This window comes from Columba livia, chromosome 7 (genome assembly GCF_036013475.1).
Source record: "Columba livia isolate bColLiv1 breed racing homer chromosome 7, bColLiv1.pat.W.v2, whole genome shotgun sequence".
Taxonomy (NCBI): Eukaryota; Metazoa; Chordata; class Aves; order Columbiformes; family Columbidae; genus Columba; species Columba livia.
The window spans coordinates 21842769-21863734 of NC_088608.1; the positions used below are offsets into that span (position 1 = coordinate 21842769).

The window sequence follows — 20966 nt, forward strand, 5'->3', positions numbered from 1 at the left end:
AGAAAGCAATGCCAATTAGAATATAGTGTTTGCAAGAGACTGGTCTGCATTTTGGTTTATCAGGGTACAGTCATAAGCATGCTGTTGAGGAGGGTTTCACAAATGTGTTGCTGTTGTAACTGAAGTCATATCTATCCTGATGAATATTTCATTTCTCCAATCATGCTATTAAAACCAGAGTGTTTTTACCCTTTCATTTCTGTTTTCTCTTTTCCAGTACCATCATGACAGCTGTGGCTGCGTCCTGTTTACAAATTGCTGCTAGTCACATTTTCAGTAGTCCTTGTGGGTTTTGCTTTCCCTTAATATGGGCAATTAGGAGGAAATATTTCTCACGAGCATGGACTTGCTCTTCTTGTAATGACATAGTCCTGCAATCCAGGAAACAGTGCTGCATGGTGTCCATGTCCCTGATTTCCTGATGTGGGAAAAAAGTGTGGAAAGCATCTGGAGAGGAGGAGACCCCCTTTACCAGCTTGTTTCCTGTAAGCGAAATTGGAAGACCTTGTCTGTGCAAATAGATTTCAAAATAGAGTCTGCCCTTTGACTGTCTCCATAATTACACAGCGCGCTCTGTATTTTATTTGGCTGCCAGAGCAGTTAACCCCTGGAAGTAAGGGGCTGGTGATGGCGTGACCAGCACGGGTATGCAGACATGACCATGTGAATGCACTTTTGTTTGGAGAAGCCTGTCGTTAAGACCTCTTTACAATATACTTTTACCCAATTTGAAAATTATTACATGTTGGGTTATGTTGATTAAGATATGTTATATCCTTAATGTACAGAAAACGTGGAGATATTAGTTGCAAAAAAGGGGGGAAAAAAAGTTCTTTCTTAGCTTTGATGTAATCAACATCTGTCAACAGAATGAATTTGCTTTTGTTTAATTTCAAGGGCTCTTGTCCTCCTGCTTTGCCCAATCCGTTTCTACTCCTGCCTCAGGCATTTCCCTATGTTGTTCTTTTTTCCCCCCCTTATTTTTTTCATAGCAAATGCACAGGTTATTGCTTGTGAAATGTGAGCTGCTCCTCTGCTACACAGGTTACACAGTTGGAGAGATTCTTTAATCTTTCCTATCCTGTTCTTGAAGCTTGGATGTACCTTTGCAATATGGGGATTACAAAGTCAGTGTTTTATTAGACAGAATTACAATTACAAGTAAAGATCTTTAAAACCACAACCATTATTTCAGATTGAAAAATAGGAACATTTGTTAATTAACAGTAAAAAACTGTATGTTCTTACCTAGTTGCATTGGTTGGATTCCACATATTGTTACCCCTAGTGATTTTTAATACCTCACTTTAAACTTTATTCCTCTGAAGTTTCAGCAAAATGAACACTTGCACAAGAAGCAAAATGATGATATATTATAAAAATGACCTGACAAGCCAAATTAAAGATCTCTAGCGTTTTACACTCAAATGCATATATACCAAGAAAATCTCCACAGTCATTTTTTTTTCAGTTTAAAGAAAAATATTCACATATTTTGAAAAGAGTTATCAGAACAAGGCTTTTGATGTTGTTAATTGTTCATATATATTCAGTAAGATTTACTTTGTCAAGAGCAAGTTGTTTTTATTTCCTAAATTGGTTGGATATTAATTCTTGTAATCCTAAATAATTTTGGTACTGTGCTTCTGTTGATACTATGACAAAATTATTTTAAAATATGTTCATTTTATTTCTTGGCTCTTTCAAGATGTACCATTGTATTTATTGTAGCTTAGATCTGCCATGAAGATTACGCTTTGGTAACATTTTTGCCGATTGCTTGGAAATTTGAATTCTTTCAAAAAGAAATACTAGAAAAATGGTTGCTTACAATCACATTTGATGAATTATGTAGATGAGCAGTTTTTTGCATGGCTACTCCATACCTCATTAATTGAAAACATAGCAGATAAATTGCTGTAACTGTTAAACAAGAAGCATTAGAAAAGGGCTTACGTGAGAGTTCATTTCCAACATCTCCCTTTAAAAATACTTCTTGACCAGAGGGAAATCACATTTAAATGACTAAAATCAACTTAATTAAGGGTCATTAATAGAGATACACATAAAAAACTCTCTACTCTGTGAGTGAAATGGGAGCATTTCATTATATAGTATAGCATGCATGAACAGATAACAATTAAAATAGACCTAGAGTAAAAGGCTAATAAATATAGGGCACATTGTGCTGCAAAATCAGTCACTTAAAATGCTCCCACCCATCATCTCACTTGAATTCTGTATTCAGCCCCTTTGGCTGACTCATTTAAAAGAAAAAGAAAACGTAATCTCCGCACAAGATAAATTCATCTGGTAATTCACAAAAGCTCGCAGTGTGTATTTATATTATTAGTACAAATTAAGGTCTGGAAGGTATGCTGCGGAATCCAGCGGCTCCGGCAGGACACGCGTGTGGCACATGGCGCGGGGTGAGTCACTGCGAGTCAGGGGAGCAGTTCTCTGTAATCTGTGCTTGTACGTCGTGTCTGCTGATGTGATTTCAGTTACGCTGCTGATAATTCTTCTTATTGCAGCTGATAGTAAACATTCTGCTGTTTGTGGCAAGTGACATAGCCACGCTGTTGGGGGAGAGAAGAAATGCATGACTTTGCGTCCCGGCTGTGCTGGTGTGTTACCAACTGCCCAGCCTCAAACCCAGGGCTCGCTCCGACGGCTGCAGGTTCCACTGGGACCTGCACAAACCCCACACTTATAAACTCTCTTGCAGTAATTAATACACACAGAAGGCTTAACAAAAATTATGTGCCTGAGCGCCAATGTTGCAGAAGTAACTAAGGCACTGAGAAAAGCTTTGGTAGGTGTAAGGCATGGGGAGGAGGGGATATCTGAGCCAGACGTGGAGAATACAGCCAGTTGTTCCTGTCTCCAGTGATTGATGATGTTGCTATATCGAATTAGCTGTGAATATGGGAGCTTAAAAAATAAAAGGAGCTGTGGAGACATTAGGAAGGCCTTCTTAAGGAAGGAAGTGTGTGGATGTAGTCCAGATTTTCATTATAAAACAGTAACTTCATTATGTTTTAATGCCACTTTATTTCATTTTATTTTTACTTTCTAGGAGAATGTTTTCTGTTGCAATTTTTTGTATTCCAAATAAAGGTTTGGTTGTCCAGTGTTTATAATTCTTGCGTTGTATTTTAGGAGTCTTATTATACTGTGGTGATATTTATTTGGTTGTCGCATTTCACCTGTTCAAGTAGTAGATATTTTTGTATGCATCTGGTTTGTAATGAATAGTTAGTAGAATAACAACAGACCTTATTATCCTGTAATCTTGTGACAACACTTACAGTGTATCTTTGGGAAAATAGAGGTAAAAATTTTATTCCAAATAAAAAGGTATCCCTTCTGAATGTGGGATAGTCAATAGGTATGCACCCATGAGTATAAACTGGTTTAATGTATTTAATAATGTGTATTGGGGACATTTGGAGTTTTATTGTTGATAATTGACAAGCACACTTGTACCTTCCCCAGTTAAACTTCAATGTGGTAGACTAGGTACTTGGGCAGCACGCTGTGTGTCACGGAGAGCATTTGAAATACACGTTCACACATTGATATCCACGTGGACTTTAGCTGACCACGTCAGTGAGTGTGGGTTTTCAATTTACTTATAATGCCTTCAGCTGCGATAAGAGCAAGGTACTTGCACTGCGCTCGGTAGAAGAGCTAACTCAGCTTACACTGGTGGACTGATTACTACTTCTGATGGCCCAAAAGTTGCTGCCCCAGCAAATTCTGTGCTTTCAGCTTTCAGAAAGGAGTGCAAACTGGCCAGGGAGTTTGTAGGATGCTTTGGAGTCTTTGGATGCACTTTTACATTGTGCAGGTTAGATGGCTCAGATTTTTTATTTTTTAAATGGACAATTATTATTTTTCTCGTGAAGGAGACCCTAGGGGAGCAGTAGATTATGAGCTTGTTGGTTAAATGATAATTAAAACATCACCAAACCAATCCACCCTCAGTTAACTGAGCAGCCCCACTTCCATGGAGACACTTGAAGGAGGCAGCATCCATTGGGATACCGGTTCAGCAAAAATGCAGGTACCTGAAATCAATATTAAATCATTTTTTTCTCACCTCCTTTCTTGCATTGTCCCTTATTCACCATTTCCCATTGCCGTGAACAGTGCAGCTTCTAGCCGTGCAAATTGCGGCAAGCAGGGGCCAGTGGGAGCATCACTGCTGGCTGTGAGCTTTGGAGAATGTCTCCACGCTACTTTTTAATGCACTGAACCAAAATAGAACTGGTATTTTATAAAGCTTCGATGTGTTGTTTGGGGAGGTTTTTTGTTCTCATTGCTTCTCAATGTTAATGCTTTGTCTTTAACAGCACAAGATTGGAACAATTCGAACTGCCCTTGGCTGCTACATGAGTTCTGTGGTTTGTTGTACATGATGCCTTTCTTTTTGCCTACTTTCCATTTTGTGATGTGGTAGCAGAAAAAAAGGTTTACCATTTTTAATTTCTCTGTTAACAGGTTCTGTGACTGGCTGCCACATAATCTTTTCTTCGTGCGATCATGTCTACCTGCACAGGCAGTCAAGCAATCAACAGCGAAGATGCTTCTTTTTTCAGAGACAAAGAAATACTGCTTATAGTATAGTTTGGCCAGCCATGGTTTCTCCAGCTCACCCAGTTCCTAAGGTATTGCAATTTCTATTATCTAATCTGTTCTTCAGTCAATATAAAGTTTGACTGTAGGCATGATCAAGTGTATTTGCTGTCCAGCAGCTGGAGGTTTCAATCACCATCCTGTGGCTTGGTCTGGTATTTGAAGTAGAAGCATTGGCGAGAGGCGTTTTCAGCTGCCTGCCATGCCTACACAGTGGCATATCTCATTATTAGGGAGTTTAAACCCAGGGCTCATTCAGTTATGGTAGTATAAATGTGGAATATTATAATCATCTGTCAGCACTTAGCACTTCTGGGCCCAGACTCTCATTTTGGACAATTACAGTCGGTCCTACCAAAAGTCAGTAGGAATCATTCATGATGGTCTGAGTCCTTTTGTGTATAAATCTCTAGCAAGCTAATTATAAAACTATTTACATTCTACTGAAAGTTTTGCTAATTGGTTTTGTCAGATTTAGGAAGAGAACACAGAATACCTGCTGGTAGCTGCCACGCAACCCCACTGCACGTTCTAAACTCAAAAGGACCTTTTTCGTGCAATTTTAGCCTGTGTTTCATTCCTAGGTTCCTTTCCTTTCCTTTCCTTTCCTTTCCTTTCCTTTCCTTTCCTTTCCTTTCCTTTCCTTTCCTTTCCTTTCCTTTCCTTTCCTTTCCTTTCCTTTCCTTTCCTTTCCTTTCCTTTCCTTTCCTTTCCTTTCCTTTCCTTTCCTTTCCTTTCCTTCCCTTTCCTTCCCTTCCCTTCCCTTCCCTTCCCTTCCCTTCCCTTCCCTTCCCTTCCCTTCCCTTCCCTTCCCTTCCCTTCCCTTCCCTTCCCTTCCCTTCCCTTCCCTTCCCTTCCCTTCCCTTCCCTTCCTTTTTTTTTTTTGTTTATTTACAGCATACAGATTTAACTGCTTAGTATGTTTCCTTTACCCAAAAGAAAACCAGGGTACCCTTTCTAAACAGTGCTTTTCAGGATGTGTATTAGTACTTCTTTAAATTTTATTTTTCATTTGATTATAAATTTCTTATGCAAAATATGGGGTATTTCCATGGGCCAGAAATAGTAAAAAGTTGTTAGATAGGAAAGCAAATAAGGGTGCCGTATGTAGGGCTTCTACACCTAAAAGGCTGTGAAAACTCTGTGTGCAGGGAGAACAAAGGGTTACATGCTTTATGTATTTTCGAAGGTTTAAAAATTAAAGAACTTAAAAGGTTTGGGGTTTTTTTTCTCTGTATTTAGCTGCTTCTTTAGGATGAAGATGGAGAAATACGTTGTCACACTGAAAAGTTGTCTTCACAGATCTCAGGGTTCTCAGACTGTGTAAAAATCAGTCCAATTCTTCAACTCTGAAAACTTGAGGGCAAAGTGATTACTTTATAGAGAGTATGCCCAAAATCACATTGGAATAACGTGTCTTTTTTTCCCAAGATGTTGGTGTGAAGCTGCATACACAGACTTGCATGTCTGCTGCTTTGGGCTTCTCCCTTAACAGATCTGACAGGTCAGCACAGTCAGGTCTCAGCAGGTACTAGATCAGGGGAAAGCCAGAGTTGCTAATACAGCAAATGTAATTTTTTTTCTTCTAAATTAAGTCCCAAACTATGCAATAGGATGTTGCTAGGGTTGATATGCCATGAATTTGAATGAAATGTAAATCTGAAAATCTGTTGACCTGAATCCACTGAAGATAGTTTCACTTTTCATCAGAGTAGAAATGAAATACCTGTAGGAAGAAAAAAATCTTCCTTTTTAAAGTCCCACTAGAGCTAATTGGTTGCACTGCTCTTCTTCACTCGTACAGTCTGATGTTGTATGGTCTTGCTGTGTACAGCCCAAGTACCCACTTTGGTTTTTGCCCACCAGCCTGATTCTGTATGTTGTGAAGTCAGTGCAAAACTTGCCCCATGGCCTGGCTGTGGTGGACGAAGGGACCCTGCCCAGCCAGTGAAGCAGCCCCTGGCTCTCCAAGAGAAAGTCCATTTCCATCTCCGTGCAAGATGTGACAGTTATTATTAGTTTGTTGTGTTCATACACTTGTCAAGAAATTATTGTGGATTTTAAAAAATCAGGAGTGAAATTTTACTTCTACGTGATTGCTGAGAACTTTCTGGGCAGAAAAAAAAAAAAAGAAAATTTATTACACTTTCCTTGACACAGTGAATTTGAACACCCTCGCATAGTATTGTAGATGGGCAGCATATGAACTAGATTAATAGGTAAAACCTCTAAATTAAAGTAAGTTAAATCCTAAGGTTCTCAGTCAAAAAACAATCTCGTGGAAGTTAACAGGAGTTTCATCTGAGTGAGAAACTGAGGATTTGATCAGTTTAATATTTGAACCTAATTCTGTACATTTGTCCCATCATTTCTAGTGTTTAGGTGCCTTTTTTAAAAAATGTGCCTATTTGCAAAATGAAATGCAAGAGTTTTCAAATCCCTTTCTCACTGTTCTAAAACTTGCGGCTGTCTGTGCTGGAAGTCGGGTGCAGTATCTGGGGTTTCAGCCCTGGAAGGTTAACAGACTGTACAAGTCAGTAGTAACAGGCAATGTTAAGTTCAAAAGGGCAGTGGAAGAAATACTGAGGCAGCCTTGAGGGTTTGCCCTGATGGCTTAGGAAGGTCGATACTACGACAGAAAGGGCAAGCTGCCATGAAGCAGGAGGCAGTATCTGAGAAAATGATCCCATTGTCATGCTCAGTTTTCTGATCTTCATTTTCAATCCTTTTTCTCTAAGCACATAAAGAAGCCAGACTATGTGACGACAGGCATTCTACCAGACTGGGGGGATGACATAGAAATTAAGAATGAAGATCAGATTCAAGGGCTTCGTCAAGCTTGTCAATTGGCCCGTCATGTCCTGCTTCTGGCTGGAAAGGACTTAAAGGTAACAATTACAGAAGTCCCATAGCAACTTGGATATCTTTTATGCCTTCACTTATTTGAGTTTTTCCTACTCTTTTTTTTTTATATTTTTTTGTTTACTTTCCCTTTAATGTGTATCCAGCTTTAAGTTAGATCCTGAATAAAGAAGGTTTTATTAACTTTTGATCCAGTCCATGTTATGCCTGTTTAGTTATTTCTATATTTTGGACCTATGTAGTACTTAGAGTGAGTCGCTGGCTCAGGTGTAATATCTCTGTCTGCAATTTCCCTCTGGTCAGATTGTGCCAAATCACATGAGTTGCTTATAAGGCCCATGCTACATTTTTCCCTTTCATTTCATGGCCCGTCCTCGTCCTGCTTTCCATCTCCACGTGTGTGCATGTCCGGAGGACTGGTTTCCCTCCTCCATTCCCGTCCATCCTTCAGCCCTTCGCTGTCCTGCAGGGTCTGGCACAACACAAGTCGTAGAACTGCAGTTGGCAAAAACAGCTGCCAAATTCCACAAAATTTTCCAAAATGCATCAATAATAAAGCCTCATGGTTTCCAGTAATGTGTCTACAGTATGTTTTTTGGGACACCTTCCAAGTTAAAACATACTGCTACAAGGTTTTGCAGATGAGGGAGTGCTTTTTTAGCCTTACCTTGGTATTTCATGTAATAGCATACTGGATAGGGTAAAATGGGTTGAGTGGCTATGAGATGCAGAAATAGATGTGGACTGTAGGTCAATGCTATTGACTGAAAAGGGGGAAAAAAATTATCAGTTGCATTTTTCTTTCAGCTATCATCACACTTTCCCAGAAGTCTAATTGTGGAGCTGGGGTGGTCAATAACAAAACTGCCTGAAGCTTTAATATTACATATGCTCATGCATGTTTAACTTCTTTATATGCAATTATTTCCCAGTACAGTAAAACTTACTCATGTGAAGTTAAGGGCATATACATGTTTCTGAAGGATCAGGATGCAATGTGAGTTCTGAACAAGAGCAATTTTTCACTAATTTGGTTATTGTCATATGTAAAATCCATATGTATGCAGCACAGTGTAGCTTATGATGCAGATCATAGTATGTGCCAAATCGTACATAATAGCAAAATGCTACGGACATGTAACTAATATTTTGAAGCAAGGTGTGTAAGATAAGCATTACGTGACCAGGAGCTGTGGACTGGGTGGGAGGTGGCACTTGGAGTTGCAGTGCCAAGACTGCTGCCCGGGTCAGCCAAGGGGTGAACTCCATTTTACACCAGTAAGTGTTTGGCCAAGACCCCCCTGATTGGGAGGAGGCTCCAAAACCCTCCTTCATCGACAAGGGAGAGTCTTCTGCTTTCCAGCCTGATGCTGCACGTGGCCAGTTTATACTCATTTGTTCTTGTGCCAACACCGCTATAATTTAAACAGCTTCCTGCCTTTCCTTCAGTCTGTCCCCTTGATGCAGTAATAGAGCTATTACAGCTTTCACTGTGCCAGACTAAACAAACTGAGCTCCTTTAGGCTATTCTCAGAAGGTAAACTCTGCATTCGTATTTTATATGAAGAGCCCCATCCCTCCACCTGTTCCCGTTGTCTTGCTGAACCCATCTTGCATCACAGCCCTCCAAACCAGCTCTCACTTGTGCTTCAGCTAATGGCAGCAACATGCCCCAGTATAACAAAGATGCATTATGATGCATGGATGCAGAGGGACAAAGTTTGGGCTGAGTGTAGTTTTGATATTACCGTTTAGTGCCCATGGGACTTAAAGATACAATATGGTATTATATATGATAGCATTTACTGGGCTTGAGGAAAAGATTTGGAAATAAAGCAGCAAATTCTATTACATGGAAGTATTTTGTTAGATACCATCACATTGCCCTGTCCAAAATAAAAGATGAGGTGCACAGCAGAGGCCTCCCTGATATTGCCCAGCTAGCAAAATCTCCTTTAAAAGTAACGCAGATACTGTTAAAAGCAGAACTTTTCACAGCGTGTGAGCCTCCCATGCAGAGAGCACAGATCTGTCTGCTGAGTGTCCAAAAGCCATGTTGAATTCCTTGAGCCGAGCAGCAGCAGACAGCACCCAGTCTGGTGCGTAGTGGTTCAGGCTGCCTGTAGGCGGGAGATGATAGATGGGCAAGTGAAGGCAGGAGCAGCAAACTTGTATTTATCCAGAACCGATGGCTGCAGTATCCCAATGGGCAGCACGTGGGGGTGCAGCTGCCGTCCCAGCACAGAGGCTGCAGCAGCTACTGCAAGGCAGGAGGGTTGCACAGTAACCCCAAATCCTGGCCTTGAGTGGGTTCATTCACTCCTCATCTGCCCAGCCACGTTTTTGTGCTGAACAACTTGCAAGCTGAGCAAATAGACCTGGTTTTATCCTCAGCACAGTACACAAGTGCATTTTGTGGTATTCACCGTGCGTGAGCACGGAATATTTCAATATATGGATAAGTAATGCCTCCTGTGCCACAGCCTACCTATATTCCACTTGTTCCTAAAAAGTCCTCCAAAATCACAGCCACTGTAGTGTATGTGTACAAAGTATGATTTTCAAAGACTCAAAACTCATTCAAATCAAAATCAATTTGCAGAGGAACCCTCCAAGGCACTTCTTCTCAATGAGGGAGGTTTCTCTACCAAATTTCAAATTTCAGCTCTAACCATTCCAGACAGAGGGCTGATCCAAAAGAAAGGTGAGAAGAATGTTATTTTAAATGTGTACGTTTTCCACTCCACAGATACTCAGAAATGGCTGAATGATTTATGAGAGGGGTTTTTTTAATATGTAAAATCATGAGAAAAAAAATGAATATAGAAACCGTCAAGCATAAAAATGAGGATTTCTAAAAATTATGGATAAGCGCTTGTAGATTCACTGTGATCATCCAGGCTATGGTAACTTTAAGTAAAATATCCTCAAGATACAAAGCCGAATATTTAAATCTTTTATAAAATTAAAGAATACTTTGAAAACCGTTTCATAAAATACACAAGTACATTAGGATAAATGTACTGGGCAATTACATGAATGAAGATCCTTTCTTTTACAAATAAAAAGGGAAAGTGATGTGTTTTAAAGGACTGAAGGCATTGAAATCAGACATTCCTATAGCAGCTACTGAAACAAAATGCCATGGAAAATTGGTGTCTTTGAGAAAGCAAATGTGGAAAGAAGAACGGGAAAGAAGCAGACAGTATTTTAGGTTTTCTAGGAACCTTTGAGTGCTCATTTCTACTGCATGCTTTATTTAAAACCTTTTTCTCTTTAAAAAGAAAGGTCCAATATATCAATAAAGTGTATCATACAGTTTAGTGCTTTGTATCAAAGCAGCATATTTGAAACATCCAATATTTCATTGAAATGCTTGGCTGCGATCACATTCAGTAAATATGAGGAACTCTCTTTGCTTTTTTAACAGGATGTTATGTTTGATATTTTAGGTTGGCATGACAACTGAAGAAATAGATTCCATTGTTCATCATGAAATAATCAGACAGAATGCCTATCCTTCACCTCTGGGCTATGGAGGTTTTCCAAAATCTGTTTGTACTTCTGTAAACAACGTGGTATGTCATGGTATTCCTGACAGGTATTTCCTCAATAATATACATTTTACCATCAAGAATGGAAATGTTAAACTGAAATTAATAAATTGCGTTAAATATTGAATATAGTTCAACTTAACTGAATGTCATATGGAAACCTATTGCAGACGCTTATCATGTTACCACATGGTGCTGATAGATATTATATGAAGTAGGAAAAAAATGTTACCCTGTTTGCCCAAATACTTTTAAAAAATACCATAATGCCTTTAGAGTTGAGTGTGTGGGGAAAAAAAATCAGTACAGTCTGATATTTTTTTCCTCTAGCAAAATAAGTATAGGATAAGGAATAAATAGATTTGAATTTGCGTGGTGTTTTGGTTTTTTGTTACATATTTATTTATTTATTTATTTGCAATACATTCAGCTACTCACAAAGAAAATATGAACCCTAGTGAGAGAGAAAGAATAAATACAACGGTAGGTTTTTCAGGTGTTGATATGTTTTTCTGGTAGTTGTTTCTCATTATTTTATATTCAGCTATACTTGTTCTCTAAGTAGTTAGAGCTGAACATTAAAAATAGTTATTCTGTTTGCCTCTGCCTTGCTCCGTCACAGAATATCTACCCTCTGATTTTTTATGTATGTGTCATTAGGTGTTTATTCTTATTTTCCCTTTGTTGGGAACTGTCTGTCACCATTATTCCCCTTTTTTCTTTTTCTGTTTATGTTTCAGTCGACCTCTTCAGGATGGAGATATTATCAACATTGATGTCACGGTGAGTAATTCATATAAAAAAATAGTCTTTGATCAACTTTAGAATCACTAGTAGCAACAGGAAGAATAGTGGATTGGAGATGGGGGATGCACAGATGGATGTGCTGTTTACTTCTGAGCCAAGGCACAAGCAGCTGGTTTCCTTTTTTGTTTTTAACTGTGTGTTTATTCCAGCTAGACCCAAGCCTGACTTGAATTTAGGACTGGAATCAGATGCACTGAGATCAATGTTGGCCTAAGTGAAATGTCAACCCAATCCTGCTATGTGTCATGTTTTTGAGAAGGTGTAATTGTTATTGATCCACTGTGTAGTTAATGCAGAGCACCACAGTACTGGGCAGCAGCTGAAGATAGATATGTATGAGATGAGCTAACATGAAGAAAGCCAGCATTTTTCCTTCACTCTGCCAAGATTGATCTTCCTCTTCCTGCTGATTTTGAGTGGGGCCTGTCATTATCTTACTCTGTCATTAGAGGCTACATTGGCCTGTGTATGTCAGTCTATTTGGACAGCAACACTTTTGCTAGCAGTGTTCCCTACATTTATTAAAATCCCCGAAGGTAGTGTTGTGTTCCATTTCTGGTAAAAAGCCCTGAACCTTTTGCGCAGAAACAGAAATAGTGTGATATAACCATGACTTAATATTTCCAGGGAATGGTCAATTATAGCTATTTAAATAAACACTGGCTGGATTTTCTTAGGAGCAAGAAAGTACAGAAACTGGAAACCTAATTTGTGTTTCATTTATGGGGAAAAAAAAATCTCTTGCAGAAGCTTTTTTTTTCTTTTTACTGTGTATGTTTTTATTTTTCCAAAGTGCAGCTTATTTCTAATATGAACACAGATGTCTTTTTAAGTCCACCATTATTTTGCAATACTAAGTCACACACAAGGGAGTAACATCTTATAAGAAACGACTTTTTTAATTGTTAAAGAAACTCCTGGTAACTTGATACTGTTTTGCATGGGCCCAAATTTCATACTGGCAGAAGCAAAGAAATGTCCAGCAGACCCACCTCTGAGCACGAGGCTCAAGCTTTCTAAAATATTTTTTCTATGAAAATCAGGGTCTGTGACCTTTTTCCAATGGTATACTTATGTGTGATCCAGAACTGGGTTTGTTGCGTTTTTTCAATCTTACTACATTCTTCCCTGTCTCCATACTTTCCGATTATAGAATTCTGAATATCAGGTTTACACAGTGCAATGTATTCTTTTTAAAGTATGTTTTTGGCCTCAATTTTTACTTTGGTAAACCGCTGTATCTTTGCTCATTATATTAGACTAAATCTGTTTGCAATAGCGAAGGATTTAACATCTGATTTCTTTGTATTTTTCATTTGATTTTTTTTGTTTTATCTGTCAGGATAATAGTGACTCCTTAGATTAAAAAAAAGCTGTAGGTTCCTGTCACAGATACTTTCCATGATAAACCAAACCAAACATTTTTATATTAATAGAGTGTACATATTTTGTCTGCTCTACTTCACAAATAATGTCTGACTAAAAATTAGTCATCTTTTTTAATATTTATTTTTATTTGTTTTCTGTTTACCCTCGTAAAATAAAATAAATCTTGAAGTTTCTGTGAATGTGAAGATTCCTGCAAGGATGGGAATTGCTGATTATCGTTGTAAAGATTTTTCGTATCATTTAAAACGGAACGTTGCTGTGTTTGACTATCACTCAGTTCCAAAATACCTGAGGAAAAATATTACGTTACAACGTTGCTAATTACATTTTAGCTTATCTTTAATGAGCAAAACTGGAATGTTTCACAGGTGGACAAAATAAAACTCAAAGTAAATATTCCCCAACAAATTGTTTATAATTGCATTCAGGTTCTATAAAATTATTAAATAATATTCTGGTTATTAACTCTAAATGCTTCATACTATGTACAAATTATTTGAAGAAAAAATCAATTTTTGCACAATTAAGATGGTAGAATTTCATAGATGAAATACAGATTTTATTGGCCTGAATCATAGAGCCTTTAAAATGTATTTTAGCATAGAAACAAAAGCATTATCCATCACTGAATCCTTAGCATAATGCAATTTTCAGCCTGCCATTACCAGGTTAACATTTTTTACAACTTGGTTCTTTCCTTGACTTTTAAGGAATTAGTGTGTTACAGTTGCTGTGGTTGTAGCTTATTAACATCAAAAATATGTAATTGCACTTGATGGGCTGCAATAAATATTATTATTCTTTTTAAGCTCTTCTGTGTTTTAAATCCATATTTGCTTTTCCAGGATGATGATGTTTAATGCTGGGGGGGTTGCGTATTGTGCTTCCTAGAGCAGAAAATGAACTAGTTCAGTTTAAATATGAACTAGCTAGGTTAAAACCCGTCCAACAGACATTGAATTATAATTTAAAACAAACCAAAATAAATGAGTGGCAGTCTGGAGGGGCAGAGCAAGGTGCAGAGCCCGGGACCACTGCTGGTCTCTGCCCGAGTGCGGGCAAATACAGCAGGGCCCTTGCTGGCACTCAGCTTTCTTTTAAACAGCCCTCTCTCCGAACTGCCTGCATTTTCTTTGTATCTCGGCCCAAACACAAACCTGGCCTTGCGTTAAGCTGTCTGTAGACAGGTTGTTGGGTTTTTTTTTAGTCTGGAATCAACCAAAAAGAAATGAGTCTGTCTTTCAAAATAGCTCACCGGTGGCAAAAGTTCAGTGCTTCGAGCTTGGTGGGTTGTTAGTCCTAGATTCTAGGACTACTTGTTCACTGTTCGGGGGGAAAAAAGTGTGTTTTAGAATACCAAAACTGTGCACCATTATGATTTGTCATTCCATAGGGAAATGTGGCTTGGTCTTACAAGTATGTGCCTGCCTGCCACGCTGCAGAGCAGCAAACCCCATTTTAATGGGGTGCTGCAGAGCCAGGGTTTCCTGTGACCAGCAGAGAATTTCTGGAGAACTGAGGTTTAAAACCTGTGAAATGTCAAAAAAAAAAAAGTACATAATTAATTCACCAGAGTGCCACGTTTTCAGCACGGGAAACTTTGCAGTGCCAGAACAGTATGTTTATTCTCTTTCAAAATTCGCCTCTGGAAATCAGAAATAAAATTGGATGTTAATGCCACGTTGTAGTTTAAAAGTGAGATGAAAGAAAATGTGCAGCAGCAGGTGGTGGATTTGACCCCTGCTTTCCGTGGGGCTCCCTCTGAGTGTTGGCAGCACACGCACCCCTTACCCCGCTGCGCACAGCATCACCTCACACCCCGCCGGGGATGCTGGCGGGGGGGGACAGGTCTCCCACCCCGCTGGCCCTGCGGGGTGCGAGTGGGTCCCTGCCGCCGGGGTGGGCAGCCAGCACAGGGGGCACCCAGTGGCCCCCAAAGCCCCTCCAGCCTCTGCACGTCCCCAGCCCGTCCCCTCGCACGCAGCCCAGCTGCCCTCAGGTCCTGCCGCTGAGCAGTGTCACCGTCTGGTGCGCTGCTGGGCAGAGGTGCACAACCTTTGCATTTCCTGAATTTTTAATTGGCAACCCTTGCACACCTCGCAGTCTTTCCTGCTATTTTTTTTGTTTTTCCGTCTGCAATGTTTCGCTTTTCCAGTCTCACTCTTGCAAATGCAGCTCACCTGTGGTCTGTGTGTTGCAATATATAACTTGTTCCTAGGAAGAATGGATTAATTAAGGAGTCTATCTGTTTCTGGATGCAAAACAAGAAAATGTCTTTACATTTCTGCGTATGTTTAGGTGTATTACAACGGCTACCATGGTGACACTTCTGAAACCTTTTTGGTGGGCAATGTGGATAAATCTGGTCAAAAGTTAGTGGAGGTTGCCAGGAAATGTAGAGATGAAGCAATTGCAGCTTGCAGACCAGGGGCTCCCTTCTCTGTAATTGGAAACACAATCAGGTAAGCCTTATATTGACAAGTAAAGGGAGGGCTGGCAAGTGGGACAAAGGTTATTGGTGGTTTGGTATAAAGCTGATGACATGTTTTATGATTCAAAACCATCATTTCAGTCTGATATCAGTATGTGAACTGCCAAGCTATAATGTTGTTCCTTGGGTAAGAGAGATTTTTTTTTTAACGTGAATTACACTAGGGTCAGCAAAGATAGCTGTAGAAAGAGCCTAAGATATTCATAAGGTAGATTTAAATTAACAGATATAATTTGCAGTAGGTTTTTGTTTATTTTTTATTTGTCTGTGAAACTACACCACATCTGTCTAGTGATGTAAGAAGGTTACAAAGCATTGTTTTCGTTGTGTAGCAATAAGGACTGTTACAAAGGAATTAGTCAACATAAATAAGACTCTTTGTTTAAAAAGTACAAAAATATTTAACTCAAGAGCTTCTGATCTTACAAAGAGCAATGCATGCTAATGTCACAGGGAAAAAAGAGCTCACATTCAGAGATTTTTCCCTATTTTGCATGTCTTCAAGGCTTCACATAAATGCAGTCATGACTCTTCTGCTGGCGGTTTTGAATAAAAAAGAGGCTTAGTTTTTTGAAGGTACCTATGGATTATTTTAAAATGTTTGCTGAGAAAATAGACATAAATCATATACATTTCATTAAGCAATACTTCTCTGGACTATTAATGGTCCCAACATGCTTTTGAATACATTCTGATTACTTAAAAGCTGCAAGGCTTAGTCACCTTGAAAGGATGCTGCTTTTTTTCTCTTTGTAAATCTTCAAATACTTTGAGGAAAAAAGAGAACGGCAAAATATCAGTTAGATGTATTTATAGCTTTAAAAATATTGTAACAGGGTCTGAATCAAACTTTAGTAAAACCTCTTTGGGTTATATCTGAGGAGCTTTTATTGAAGACTTTGTATAAAATTGTGTTTTTGACAGTTTTAAATTATAGGCTAACTAGCCTGGAGAAAAAGGATAGTGTCTTTCTGTTCTTTCATAGGAAATGTTGAATCAGACCCCTACTGGGAAAAGAAATTTAATGCATATCTCACTATCTTACTGTCCATGAATATAATAGAAGTGAATTCAAAATGTAGTTTTATTTTTGCAAATGGGATGAGTCGATAGATGCACCTCGTATTTTTGAACACCTAGGGTTCAACAAATTTACTGGTGGTGCTCTTGCATTTTAACAAAATTTATTCTTGAGTAGAAGGGGGCACAGAACACTGGATTCTTATTCAAGCATTCTATCGAGCTCTGCATTCATGGCTGTGTCTAAAGGGCATGTCAGCCTTTGATTCTCTCTGAGAGGTAATTATCCTTTTCCTGTCACGGAACAACAAATGATAGCTAACTACAGAGGCACATTTGCAGTAGTCACATTCATCAACTGCAGAAAAAAAATTCAATTTAATTGTGCAACACAGCTGCACATAGGCTTTTTGAGCATTTCTGTTGTTCTCCCTGTCTTGCTATTCCTCCCTCCAGATCTATTTTTTAAACTTTTTTTCTAGTTATTTTTTTCCCCCTTTTTGTCTCTTCTTCCATTTTTACTCTCTGTACTTTCTTGTTAAAGTAATTTTCCTTTGTGGCTCTCATTCTTTTTTCCCCATTGAAGGCTATGAATGTAGAAAATTATCACAATTACTCATATAATTGAGCCTCTTTGTAGCAAGTGCAACTCCAGTAGCCTTTCTCCATCATGAAAATGGTTTCATTATAGGGTTTTTCATATTCTCTGACACCATCTACACAGAGGAACAGGCGTGCAGATGAGATGTACTAGGAACAGGGTAGATCAGTAAGGTCACAGTAGGAATAATTAGCTCTGCTATGGAAAGAGCATCTAGGCCTTTTACTGCTACATAAATGTACTGTCCGTGGCTTTTAGTCACAAAAAAACTTACTAACAAATGGAGCTCCCGCCTACTACTTTGAAAAAAAGATTTGTATCAACACTACAATTTTCCATCATTAAGACTAATAACACAGAGCCTAGTATACATCAAGGGGAATAAAAAGAAAAATCTCACATTCAAGTGGCGGCTGGGTGCTGACCTTTGTTCCCTTTTTTTGTGTTCAACTTAACTCTTTACAAAAAAGAGCCACACGCCACACCAACATGCAGGTGAACTCCAGCTAGTGCTAGCAAAGCACGGCATTCAATTGGAAAATCTGATAAATCTCCATGCAGGATAATGCATTTCATTACAGATTCACTACATTAATTCTAGCTGTATTAAAAAAAAAAAAGGGGAGACGAAAAAGAACAGAAATGAATGTGACATTGGATTTTTGCCGAGTTGGTGCGGAGGTCAGTTTACTTGCAAAGTGTAAATATATATTCAGCGCCCCCTTTGAAAAGCAGATTAATCAAAGCTAGTGGCTGTTCAAAACTATATATGAAATAGCAGGTCATTAACTTTATTTCTCGAGATTTTATTGTGTCGACGATTTAAATGTGCTGATTTATTTAGAACTACTTTAACACTGCCTCTGCTGAAAGATCGCCTTGGTTTGCTGAAGCTTGGTGTTTCTGGTTATTCAGCGTTTGATATTTGCATGCAGGCAGGCATATATAATACAAACAGACATCAAAATCTTGTGTTTCAGGAGAGTTAGACATAAATACCTGAGAACAAGCACCTACAAGCTAAAAACATTTAGGCCTGTCAGAATGGAAACATGTCTATGTTTCTTCCATCAGTATTTCTGTAAAGGTGCTTGAGTGATATGCAGAACCTATGTTAGGCACAGATAGTCAGAATATTTCGTTTCTACAATAGTTTCGGGAACGATTGTATGACAGAGGTAAGTTCGCATTCAGTGTTCCAACATAGTGTTTGTTGTGGAAGCTCGATAGCCGACACTGAGTATTTCACGGACAACAGTTCCTTCTCTCGACAGCTGCAAGTTGGAAATACAAGACTGCATGGATTCGTGAGTTTCTTAGCTTAGAAAAATCTGAACCTTTGCTAACCCGTTCTTATTGAAGGTAGTGGCAAAACTGTCGGTCAGCTCCGGTGGAGACAGAATTGGGCCCTGTGCTCCATTTTCTTCTGCCATTTCTGACACTTCTCTCTCAGACAGAAACAGATCTAGTTTGAAGTCTACTTTTTAGACAGTGAGTTTAGGGATGTAGAAATGTTGTGAGTGTAGAGAGCTAAAAAATGTACATGTGATGTAATTAAATAAACCAATTTCCAGCTCCTAGGGAAAAATAGTAGTGATGAAAGTATTAATAAATGGTTTAAAATGTTTAACTCATAAGTATATGTTTTGATATTAATTTAGAACAATATAAAGCAGATTTTTTAAAAATCTGTTTCTATCAGATTATGCACATTTAAACAATAAGTGGCTCAGGCAAAATAAGTCATTTTAATGTCATCTGTGATAGATTTTCCTTGACAGCTACTGTAAATTACAATTACACTGCTTCTCTCTGCACTTGAAAGTAAGCATTGCAATAAATTATCTTTTATTTCAATCCATCATGTCTGCTTTCAGAAACAGAGAACCTCAAATAAAAGTTCAGCACTATTGTAAGAAAAATACAGTAATTTGTGTTCCAGTTTGAAACTAAAATGTACCTTTCTTTCAAAAAACAATTGTTGGCTTTCAAAAATATTACTAATTATACCTCAGCATTTATTGTCATTATAGGGAATCCCTGAACTTGTGCATTCCCTTAGTCTAGGATTGCTATTGAAGAAAAAAATACTTTAATATTTTCCCAGTAGAATTTTGTAATTTCTCAAATTAGACAATATGCTACTATTCAAAATATTTTTACCACGAGCAAATCTAGTTTAGGCTGATGCTGTTTTCAAGAATTAAAAAGGAAAGAAAAAAAAAGACAAATATGCCATTCAATGTGATTTTGCTAACAATGTATCTAAGAAAAACATTATTAGTTCTAATTTTAAAAAAAAAAAAAAAGGTATTCATACAGATCCCCAAGTAACAGAACAATTATCATAGATCTGTTATGGCTTTCAGTGCTTCCTGAGCTTGTTCACTGCCCAGAAGTGTGAGACAGATTTGTTTAGCAACGTCAGCCGTTCACGTCATGCTGCTGTGTGATAAAGGTTCATCCCTGGGGAGAGAAGCTGGCGCTGGGGGAAAGTGTCCCCAGCTGGGAATCAGTTCACAGGGCTGTTGAGTGATCAGTGGTCTGTGCCATCTTCACTCATCAGCCAAATTCTTCCCATTTACCACCACAAGCCCAGAGAGACAGTTGCTACCAATGCTGAAAATGGGATTTGTTTCTTCAGTAAGGGCTTAGAATACTGGACCAGACATGCTTTGAGGAAAAAGCGACAAAATTTGGTAAAAATAAAATGCAGGTTGTGGGTTTGGGTTTTTTAAAAAAGAGTTCCAGTCTAAGACTGAGTGGGTGCTTTTTCCTCTGGAGCCGGGATGCCTGTTAGCCCGTAGGCTTTCCTAGAGGCTGCCTGCACAGGGCCAGCCCCTGATGGAAATTCTTTTAACCTGCTTCTCAGCTCCTTAGCAGCAGGAGTTTATCCCATTCACCCAAGAACTCCTTTCAGGGGAGTCTTCAGAGTATCAGGGAGAGTTTTGTAGAAAGTTGGTTGTGCCTGTTGCTGCTTTGTTGTGGTTTCCCTGTTGGGCTGCTGGTGGGACAGCAATGCGTGACTCCACGCTCATCCCTCCTGTCACAGAATGGGCTGTTGTCTGGCAACACGGTAAGAGGATGCTCAGGAGGGAACTGACACCCAACTCTCCCGTCTCTGTCCACTGTCAGAAGCATGATGCCACCACAGGAGAGGTTCTGCCTATGGGTTTAGGTGGACAGCCTGGCCCTCAGTGATGGTCCTTTACTAGCTAGTCTGCTGCTGGTCCATCCTGATGCCAGATGCTTTGCCTGGTTTTGCCATCCATAAAAGAGAAGAAACGCTGCAGGTACTCTTGACTCCACAGCCACTGGGCTGGAACATGTGGCAACAAAACATAAAATCCAGTACTGGGCTCATTAAATGATTATGCTTTTAATCCTGCCCAATTCACCTCTGCCCGAGCATGCAACATGACTCAAAGAATAAAATGTGTGGTGATAAATGTTGTCAATGGATATTTTTGACAATGATGATTCTGAAGAATCTTTCTTTTCTTTTTTGGTGCTGTTGATGCAGTTTGGTGCTGTTCTGCTGCCCCAGCCTTTGCTCTGGAAGTGATTCGGCTGGGGGCGGCCCTGCGGGCGAGGGGAGCTG

General features: G+C 39.1%; 1 protein-coding gene across 6 annotated transcripts in view; it reads left to right on the forward strand.

Moving 5' to 3' along the window:
* The window catches only part of METAP1D (methionyl aminopeptidase type 1D, mitochondrial), a 46986-nt gene that overhangs the window by 20837 nt on the left and 5183 nt on the right, over positions 1–20966 (forward strand). For 4 of the 6 annotated variants that reach the window (XM_065068756.1, XM_065068754.1, XM_065068755.1 and 1 more), the window contains 5 exons: positions 4507–4673; positions 7380–7529; positions 10956–11104; positions 11798–11840; positions 15552–15715. In XM_065068756.1, coding sequence (XP_064924828.1) covers positions 4507–4673; positions 7380–7529; positions 10956–11104; positions 11798–11840; positions 15552–15715 — 673 coding nt within the window. Of the gene's footprint in view, positions 1–296; positions 486–2335; positions 2430–4506; positions 4674–7379; positions 7530–10955; positions 11105–11797; positions 11841–15551; positions 15716–20966 lie in introns of those variants that run through there. The other 2 variants (XM_065068757.1, XM_065068753.1) reach the window with 2 other exon arrangements.